The sequence below is a fragment of the Drosophila navojoa genome, chromosome X, assembly GCF_054131105.1.
Source record: "Drosophila navojoa isolate 15081-1374.11 chromosome X, UAZ_NAV_1.0, whole genome shotgun sequence".
Classification (NCBI taxonomy): Eukaryota; Metazoa; Arthropoda; class Insecta; order Diptera; family Drosophilidae; genus Drosophila; species Drosophila navojoa.
Window position 1 is genome coordinate 15,849,091 of NC_142895.1, and position 10,910 is coordinate 15,860,000.

The 10,910-nt window shown below is 39.5% G+C and overlaps 3 protein-coding genes and 1 long non-coding RNA gene across 4 annotated transcripts in view; 2 read left to right on the plus strand and 2 right to left on the minus strand.

Moving 5' to 3' along the window:
* The window catches only part of rut (adenylate cyclase rutabaga), a 186,456-nt gene that overhangs the window by 147,166 nt on the left and 28,380 nt on the right, over positions 1–10,910 (minus strand). The gene's annotated exons all lie outside the window — the stretch shown is intronic.
* Positions 1–10,910, plus strand: part of sd (TEA domain transcription factor 1 homolog scalloped) — a 75,101-nt gene that overhangs the window by 28,382 nt on the left and 35,809 nt on the right. The window lies entirely within an intron of this gene.
* Positions 1,878–2,651, minus strand: LOC149090645 (uncharacterized). Its single transcript, XR_016197374.1, has 2 exons — positions 2,392–2,651; positions 1,878–2,328 (listed from the first exon to the last, which is right to left on the minus strand). It is a non-coding gene; the product is annotated as an uncharacterized LOC149090645 (long non-coding RNA).
* LOC115565163 (serine/threonine-protein phosphatase 2A activator) lies at positions 3,990–5,680 on the plus strand. The gene has a single exon (XM_030390171.2). The coding sequence runs from the start codon at positions 4,135–4,137 to the stop codon at positions 5,632–5,634; it is 1,500 nt and encodes a 499-aa protein (XP_030246031.1). The 5' UTR covers positions 3,990–4,134; the 3' UTR covers positions 5,635–5,680.

Genomic DNA, 10,910 nt, shown 5'->3' on the forward strand with positions numbered 1-10,910 from the left:
TATGTACATGTATATACATACATATGTATGTTAAGCGAGAGCACAGAGCAGCGAGCACAGATACATGGATATATGGATACATATACATATGTATATAGATATATACAAGTATATACACATGGCGAATACATACATGCACTCGTGTGTGTGTGTGTGTGTGTATCTATGCATATGTATTTATCTAGATCTAGCTAGAGCTAGAGCTCTCTATCTATTGCCGACACAGCGCAGCGCAGCGCATTTTATTTTTAGATAATTGCTCTTCCTCTTCACAATTTGGCAGCGATCCAAAAGCCAAAGCAAAGCAAAGCAAAATAAATAAATTCAAGATTTTTTTTTTTTGCAAAAAAAAAAAAAAAAGTAATAACAAGAAAAATCGCTAATCCCACAATGATCCATAGTTTACATGCGCCCCACCCACCTTATCCACACAGCACCTATATCAAGATTATATTATATACACACATATGTATATGTATAGGTATATGTATATGCAAATCTACCTCAATAGCTCGCTGTATATATATACATATATCTATGCATCTACACGAATCGTTGAGCCTTGCAGCTCTTGAGACATTATCACTGCCTGATAACATTAGCTTAATGACTTTTCAAAATGATATTTATATAAATGTATATATGTACATATATATAAATATAGATTACAGATTCGTGATAAGTTCATGATGTCATTGAAAACTAACCGGGCGACATTAATCATATCTTTTCTGCATAGTTAAGAGTGCACAAAGTTGGATTGCGATTCGAGTTGTTATTTACTAGAAGATACCCTGGTTCAATTGGATTAGTAGATGAATGACACGATACAAAAACGAATCAATCGAATTAATGTTAAGCAAAACATTTTTAAATAGTGTAAACTTGATCAACAACAGATTTTCTTTATACAAATTAACATATATCATGGAGATTTGTACATATATCATTATGCTAAATATCTTACATTATAGATCGAAAACTATAAAACATAGATTAAACATCACAGAGCATACATAGATCATAGACTTCAGCTCATTGCTTATAGATAATATATCATAGATCATAGATCATAAATGATAGATCATAGATCGTATCACATATATCATAGATCATAGAACATAGATAATAGATAATAGATCATAGATCATAAATCATAGATCATAGATCATATATCATAGATTATGGATTATAGATTATAGATTATAGATCATAGATCAGAGATGAGAGATTAGAGATCAGAGATCAGAGATCAGATCAAAGAGCAGAGATCAGAGATCAAAGATCAGAGATCAGAGATTATAGATCATAGTTCGTATTACATATATCATAGATCATAGATCATATATCACATATGATAGATCATATCACATATATCATAGATCATAGATCATAGATTATAGATCATAAATCATAGATCGTGGGTTATAGATCATAGATTATAGATAATAGATCATAGGTCATAGATAATAGATCAGAGATCATAGATCATATATCATCGATCAGACATCAAAGATCAGATATCTGAGATCAGAGATCAAAGATCAGAGATCAGATATCAAAGATCAGAGACCACCAACGATGCTACAGCATAAATCCTAGATATCAATAAAGAAAAAACATCAGACTATAGATAACAGATTCCTCTTGAGCGTTGACAACAGATCGAAGACTCGAAGTTCTAGATCGTAGATCAACAGTTAAAGATCGCAGATCTTTGTTCGTAGATTCAAGCTCTTATATTCAATATTCTAGATTAGATTCTAGACCCAAATCATATATCCATATGACCAATCACTACAGAATGCCGCTACCTTGGCGTATATCAATTGCATTGAACATTTATACGGACATATATCTATAAAAAGTACGATAATAGTAACTTTGTGACTAATTAAATAATACAAACTTTTTAATATGAATATATTTGATAACAAAGTTGTTGAAAGGCAATCAACAGAAACGCATCAAAGTGACGGCTACTTGGATGACTCATGCAATATAATATATTTATATTCTCTATATATACATAAACAAAGTTAAGATATCGTTAGCATGTCTGTGTGCCCTGTTCACAATGCGAAGCCTATTTTTACCTATCTGAATGGCTAATCTATTGGCCGCTGGCTGATTGTCTTGCATCGATGTGGGCGTTAAGTGTTTTGGCCCAGCTCGACTGGGGCGGGCCGATGAAAAGCAAATACTTCGATATTTGTTGCGGTTCGATAAGCGATTCGATTGAGCCTAGCACAACGATTGGCAGTTGAGCATGGCGGCCGCCGAATACCCTGGAAACTGCAGCCACTTCAAGAAGAAGTCGGCGACACTCTGCAGAATATATATAATATAATATTATTGATATAGTACAGTAGAGACTCGTCGATGACTCACCCGAAAACAGCTGCAGCATTGGGCCAACAGATATGCCCAAATGTAGAAGAAAGCTCCGACAATTGCCACAATGAACGAGATCAAGACCAATACAATCAGCCAAAAGATGAACCACAGCGGATTTCTCATATTATATATAAATATATAGGATTATATATAGATATATATGTTTATATATGTATATGTGTGTGTGTGTACTCTCAGGAATCGCACATGGCACAACTTTACTGGACGTCTTGCTAGCTGGCACTGGATCTTGTCATGGGGCCCCGTGAGCGACTGCACCATGTCGTTCAAATCAGGCTATCTAAACTTTGAGTGGCAGAGCTACGTCAATTTTTGTAGGCACTACAAAGAAAATGAGAGAGACAGAGAGAAAGAGAGCGAATTGCGATAGGACCACTCCTAATATATATAGGTTCTAAAGAGAGGGATATATGACTGCATGAACTTTATATGACTTTATTTTCAGTTTTATTATGATCATAATTAGTGAAAGGCCAGTTCCAGTTGGCAGGTATACAAAAACAAGCATTTTAATTTAATTAGCTAATTCAAAGGGTAATGTTTTCTTGAGAAATACAAAAAAAAAAAAAATAAAGCATAGCTAGAACTTGTGAGAATCGCAGGGGAAGGTGGGAAGTGCAATGTGGTGTGATAGAGGCAGAGAGGAAAAGAAAAAAAGATGAAGACGGAGAAAGAGAACCAGAAAGAGAAAGAAGCGGACAGAGACAGGGAAGAAACATAAGGAAGAGAAGGAGAAAGATGACTAGAAAGAAGAATAGAAGAAAAAGGATCAACAGAAGGAGTACAAAGAAGAGAAGTAAAAGGCTAAAGAGAATGAGAATGATAAGGAATAGCAAGAGGAGTAGTAGAAAGAAGGGGAGTAAAAGGAGAAAGCGTAAAAGGAGGAGAGGAGAATGAGAAAGAAAATGAGAGAGAGGGTGTAAAAACAGTACAAGTAGAAGAAATCCAGAGAGAGAGAGAGAGAGAGAGAGAACGAGAAGTAAAAGGCTAAAGAGAATGAGAATGATAAGGAATAGCAAGAGTGCAGAAAAAAAGAAGAAAGGCATAGTTATAAAAATAGAAAGAGCGAGACAAAGGCTGAAAAATAGGGAGAGACAGAATAGCAAGGCAAACATACAAAGAAAAGGAGATAGAAAGTGCGTTAGGAAGGAGAAAAGAATCGAACCTTAGAGAGAGAGAGAGAGAGAGAGAGAGAGAGAGAGAGAGAGAGAGAGAGAGAGAGTGTGGAAGACATAAACTGAGAAGATGAGAGAGAGAGATTGAAAGGATAGAGAGATTGAAAGGAGATAGAAAGTGCGTTAGGAAGGAGAAAAGAATCGAACCTTAGAGAGAGAGAGAGACAGGGAGATTGAGTAACAAATACAACTGTTATTGCTGCTGTTACTCTTAGCTCCACTGTTACAGTTACAGGGAGTTAACAGAGCTGGCCTTTGAGCCAAGTTTGGTAGAGAACATGCCCAAAAAAGACGAAGCCCGTTCGACTAATCTACGTCAACTGCTATTCACTTCATTTGCACTAAGCAAGCTGTGGGCAACGAGGGGGCAAAAATCTCAAAATTCAAAAGTTTTCGAGCCAAGCTACCGAATAGGCTCTGTGCTCGGTATCAAAACTCATTCCATAACACATTCCATAACAATTCAACTGCACATATACATACATACATACATATATATAAATTTATATATATATAGAGGAGTAGATATTAAGATATTAAGATGACCAGCAAACAGGTGCACAATGTGGACGAACCCACCGAGGCTGCCCTAAAGGCCACGTCATTCGCTCAACAGGTCTTCTCGAAGCCGATTCGTACGCCCGCAGATCTAGGGAAATGGAAGCGTTCGCAGGCCTACAACGATCTGATCGCATACATCAATAACTCAAGCATGGCCATACAGGGCCACCGGCAGGATGGCACCGACTTTGTGGTCACCAAACAGATGCAAAAATTGTGCCACATCTTCAACTGGCTGGACCGCTTGGTTCACGAGTGCCATCCATTGGGCATGGGGCATGGCCTGATGAACTGCGCCGGCGACGACAGGATCAATAAGATGGACTCGACAATGTCGTTGCGCAAGAAATGCCATCGGGCGTACCGGCACTGGGTGAAGCTCGTCCAGGAGCGCGTCTACTCGATTGTGGAGCGCCAGGTGTATCCCCATTGCAATCACATCAACGAGCTGGCCCAATATCTGACCCGTTCGTTTGGCAGCCTGCAGCAGTACGACTATGGGCCCAGCCATGAGCTGATGTTCGTGTTCTACATGTGCAGCCTGTTCAAGGCGGGCATATTGGGTGCCAATGATACTGTGGCAGCCGTCCTATTGCTCTTCCAGCGCTACTTGGAACTGGTGCGTCGCCTCATCACGTTCTTTCGGCTGACAATCAGTCACGAGCGCAACACCAATGTGGTCGATGAGCGCAATGTCTTGCCCTATATCTGGGGCTGTGCCCAGCTCTGTCGTAGCCCTCCGTTCGATCCGCCCCAATGGGAGCAGCCCGCTGTATTGGAGGCATATCGCAAGAGCTATATGCTGCTCAGCAGCCTGGAGCATTTGCAGAAGAAGAAGAATCATGTGCCGCTCGGTGTCCACTCGTATCAGCTGTGGTGCGTCTTCTCTCTGTCCAACTGGCCGGACGCGTACACTGGCCTGATGGCCAGCTATATGAAGCATGTGCTCAACGATTTCTATACCATGCAGGATGTGGTATTCTGTGAGATGTTGTCCTTTACGCGTCAGCCGTTTGAGTATTTGCAGCAGGCGTTTTTGGGTGAACCGCCGGGGCTGCCGACGCCCACATCGTCAACGGACGATTCCGAAGAGCAGGAGGAGGAGCAACAGGCGGAGGAGGATGACTCGGAGACGGAACAGCTGATGCAGGAATCGCGACACATTCAAGCCATCGAAAAGAAAAAGAAACTCAATGAAAAAACTCGAATATTCTACTCGGCCTGTCTGCCCGTACCGCTCTATCGCAATCTGAAGACCGAAGTCTTTCTGGGCTACCAGGATCCGCACAAGCCCATCGAGAAGCCGGAGCGTGCTACTGCCCGTTTGCTGCGGCGACCACGCTGCCGCCATGATAACGAAAATCGCGAATCATCTCCTGAGATGTACCCTAACCAGAACAAAACGGGCTCCGTTGATTCGGAAATTGCAATGAAGGAATTGATTGGCAACGTCTCCGGGGCGTCATACTACACCATCTGATCTGATCTGATCTGATCTGAAGGGCAGAAGGGCAGGCAGTAACAATCATATTTCTATTTCCGTACATTTGCACATAAAACTTCATACATCGATGAATAAATGTATTTTGTCAAGCAGAGCGGAGCGTATTCTTGCCACGGAGAAGGGCAGACGGACGGACGGACAAACAGACGAAAAGAAATAGAATCGTTCCTCGTCACTCTATATAGCCCTCTCTATATGTTAGAGTGTTTCTTGGCTTGACGGGAGTAGAGTCTATCTGCCAGTCGGACATACTCAAGGAGTAAACATCTTCATATGCTACCTAGGGTATCTGCTAGTTGGGCATATTCTACTGAAGCGCATATCAAATCATATACTTGAATGTATGTAAGTCAGGGTATCTTCTAGTTGAGCATACCCATATGCATATTCAAATTGAGCTCAGTGCGTATGCTAGCAGGACATACCCTGTAAATATGCTAATAAGCGGAAAATCTATTTTGCTTAAGCATTAGCAGGACATCATCAGTCGAGCATACCCAAGGATAAATATCAATTGATATGCAGCGCAGGGTATGCTATAGCAGGGCACATCCCATATAGAGCAATCCCATGTGAGCTAAGTAAAGAATCTCATGCAACGCGAGGTATCTTTAACTCGTGCATATCCAATTGAAAGGCATTTCATTTTGTATACAGCCTAGGGTATATTCTGGTCAAACATAAGCGAAGTAAATGCATACGTAAATGCATATGCTACTCAGGGTATCTTCTAGTTAAGCATACCCAAGAGCGCATAGAAATTTATATGCAACCCAGAGTATCTTATAGTCGGGCATACCCAAGCATAAATTCATTTAAGCAGTCGCTAAGGCAACTCCGCTAAGTTGATAAAAAGGGTCTCTCTCTCTCTCTCCCTCCTTCTCTCATCCGTCGCTCACTGATCAAATGGTTTCAATTTCTGCATAGTCTTATATTGTATGGCCCTCTCGCTCGCACTCGCATTTGCACTCGAACAGCCGTTCGCCATCTTCCTGGCCGCTCTCTTGCACTCATTCTCTTTCACTCCAATTCAGTCTTGGACTTCAAATTCGCAGCTGTTTTATATTTCGTTAGTGTGTGTGCGTGTGTGTGTGTGCTTTCCAGTGTTTGTGTTTGTATTTGTGTTCATCTGTGTTTTATGTTTGCTTGTCTGATTGTGCGACAACAAATGATTCAGTTGGTCTTTAACTGGAACTTATTAATTTCTACACACACACACACACATGCTAGTTGAACGTCTCACGCAACTTGTTATTATTATTATTATTATAGTTGTTGTTTTCTTATTGTTGTTGTTCCCGCTCTTGTCGCTGTTGATATAGTCGTTATTGTTATTGTTATTTGTATTGTATTTCCACTGTCACTGCCTCTGCCTCAGTCGCTGCCGCTGTCGCTGTCGCTGCCACTGCCACTGCCTGCTGCGTCTGCTTCTTCTTCATCATCTTCGTCTTCTTTGCCTTTCACACATAATGTTAAGTTCATAAAGAACAGCACATCATTGTTGTGGCAGCTGATAAACTACTTGCAAATACATGCACACATACACACACACACGCACACGCACACATAGGCGTATACATGCGCACGTCTCGTATACGCACTGTAAATCGGATATAAATTCAAACACATTTTCAATATACTTGTTCTCTTTTGTTTTTTGGTCAATTAAAATCATGTTTTTATATAGATTTGTTTTCTATGACCTTCTAGAGGGTATTATAAACATTAAATGATATACATACTATATAAATACATATGTATATGCTTGTTACTTTTTAATGCTATCTAAGCATCATTTAATTACATATGAAAATTAGAATAAAAATATTATAAAAATAAATAAAATGAAGAGTTTAAAAAAAAAGAACATAGAATACAAAATAAGTAAAAATAAAGGCTTATAATATTTATAAGGAATAAATAAAATGAATAATTAAAAAAAAAAGAAACATAGAATACAAAATAAGTAAGAATAAATAAAGGCTTATAATATTTATAATAAATAAACAAAATAGATATATTATCATTCATTACATCGATGATTGATCCCACAACATAACTTCATTATTATAATCAAACCACATAAGCTTACTTAAATTAACAGTACATAGAATGAAAAACCTATTTTAAATAGAAAATTTCAAATTTCAGAACTTGAAAATTGAAAATGAGAATGCATACATATCTATACGTACATAGACACACATATAGTATGTATGTATGTATATACATCTGTATACATGCCTTAATCCGTCCAGTTATGATAATTGCATACATACACACATGTACATAAGTAGGCAAAATCTCATATAACTCAACATATATCAAATTAATCGATAGCTGCAAATCATTATCGATAGCAGCTTAAAAAACTATACGAGCTTTCAAGCAAGATAGACGCATAAATACATAAATAGATATACATATGTACATATGTACATATGTATGTATGTGTGAATGTAATCAAGCCAAAACCAGTTACGCTGAGAATAGAAATTTGGTAAAAAAAAAATAGCTTGAACTGTTATTGACCATTTAGTGGCTAACAAACACAAACACACACTCACACACACACTTGAATGCAAACACACGCAGCAGGTGTGACGCTTTGACAAAAATAAATAAGTCACCTTACGAGTACTAATGAAATGTATATACATACATACATACATACATAAAGGTTTATGTACAAAAGTGTACAAACCTAAGTGTAAGTGTGTGTATGTGTGCGTGTAAACAACAGCAACTCAACGTCAGCAATTGGCGCGCAGTAGCTGCTAATGTTGTTGCTATTGTTGTTGTTGTTGCCGTTGCGGCTGCTGCTGCTGCTGCTGCTACTGCTACTGGCCGCTGCTGTACACTCATGGTGAAAATATTTCAAAAATGTCTGTTAATTTAACAGAGTTGCTGTTAAGAGCGCGCACAGCTTAGCAGCGATCTCATTCCAGCGCAAGCAACACGCGCGTAAGCTTTTTTTTTTATGTCTTCTTGTTTTTTATTTGAGCTCCAAAAGAGAGTCGTTGTTACGCCCAGCATGTGTGCTCTCTGCCCAACTTGCGCTGCCAATCTCTTTTGGACTCTCTCTCTCATTGTCTCTCTTTTTCTTTCACGAAGACACACACACAGACACGAATGCAAAGTTTAACGCTGGCGCTGCTTAGGAAAATGGGTAAAAGATTATACTGAAAAGAAGAAAGAAAAACTTGTTCCTTTCTAACAATGAGCGACAAGATCAGACGCCTTATCCGCTTATTTGCTGCATCATCAGTTAACCAAGCAACTGCCCAGCACGGCAGCAACAACAACGATAGTAATAGCATCAGCGGCGTCAACTCCTTTTTCTCTTTCACCATCCACCGACCGCCACCTGCATTAAGCAGCCTCTCTCTTTCCACAGCTGACGTCGCGACGTGCAGCAGTGCAGCAGCGGCAACAACAACAACAAAGTAAAGCACACAGCACATGTGAGTGTCGTCTGAGAGTAGCCGCAATACAGACAAACAAACAGACATAGAAAAAGGCATACACACACACACACACACACACATACACAAACACATGCATATGTATGTATATCTGGTAGTTGTTAAACTTGCTTGCTAACTTTGCTGTCTGTATGTATGTGTGTGTTTGTAGTTTTGTACATATGTATGTATGTTTGTATGAATATATTTAGTTGTCTGTAGAAAAGTTCTCCAGCATCAGCATTTAATTCTATTGTATTTTAACAAATGATTACCACTTCATTTGAATTTATCCCAGTCATCAAATTTACCCATGTACATATGTATTCATTTATTTGCCAAATGATCGTTAATTAACGCTTATATTTTATTTACATATATTTGTATATGATTTTTAATCAAATTTTCACGTAATAAAACTTCGAGCTATGTTTTATATTCCCTTTTTAACATGGAAAATGTGCAACAGTACTGATTATGTTAAGCTTAACAGATTATGAATTATAAAGTCTGTAAATCCTGTAAATGCGTGTAACAGAGTGTTACCCGAATCAAAGCCTGCCCCATATTCTGAAATAAGCCTGTATTGCATGTATACATATATACATGTGTATGCTTGTATGTATGTATGCATGCGCATACATGTTTCTGTTGTTGGCCTACCTGCTTTAGTGGACTCTTTAGCCTGTTTTGGGTACAGATGCAAAATGCTTCTACCCCGTCCCCACAGCGCCACTGACGACGATGTCTGGTACTTTGCTTTTCTTTACAAACACAAACAGAAATACACAGCTACGCACACACTCGCCCAAACAGACGTCGAGGCAATCGCAGCGTGTCTGTTGTGTTGTTGTTGCTGTTCTTCTATGCCCTGATCGCACCAACAACAACAAGTGAGCGAAATCGAGTGCAAAGTAAATGAGCGGCAAAAGGCAACAGCGCAGCTCAACTCGGCTCAGTGTTCGGCTGGGTTCGGTTTCGATTCGGCACTACACGCTGTATTAGTCACACGTATACGTATATATATATGTATGTATATGCCATCAACAGCAGGCGCGCACGAAGAAGAATGAAGAGAGCGTCGTGTGTGTATTTGTGCACGTTTCGTTGTCGCTAGTATTGGTGAGATGTTGTGTATATTCGGCTTGGGGCTTGATCATATTGCTGTGCGGTTGTAGTTGTCATCGTTTCTGTGTTAGCGCAAACTAAATACACAGCCAGCCAGTCAGCCAGTCAGCCAGCCAGCTAGCCAGTCAAACAGGCAGCAGCAACAGAGCCCAGACACGGAGCCGTGTTATGTGTTGCTAGAGTCACTCGGGCCAGCAGCGAGCGAGCTACTGTCGTTCTTTGTATTGATTCAGATTCAGTCGATGAGTTTCTCTCGCTTCTGCGCGTTGCGTGTTTCGCAGTGTTTCCGCGATTTTTTCGTTGTCGTCATCGTTGCCGCGTCTGCGTGTTCGCCTCGTCTCGTCTCGTCATACATTCTCTCTCTGCTCACCCCCCCACACACACACTCTTCGCAAGCTCGACGTGCGGGACTCTGTGCGATTGTTTTGCGTGCGTGCGTGTGTGTGAGTGTGTGCCCACTCATATATAAATCTTTTATTGTATGTAGATATGTAATTGTTTTATTTATTTTTGCCGTGTTTTTTCATGTTAATTTTATATATGTACATATACATTTATGTATGTTGTTTTTTTTTTATGCTGATTTGTATATTTAATGTGTTAACTTAAAAACATACAAAAACTTAAAAGAGATTTTAATTTTTTGAATGCTTTGCTGCT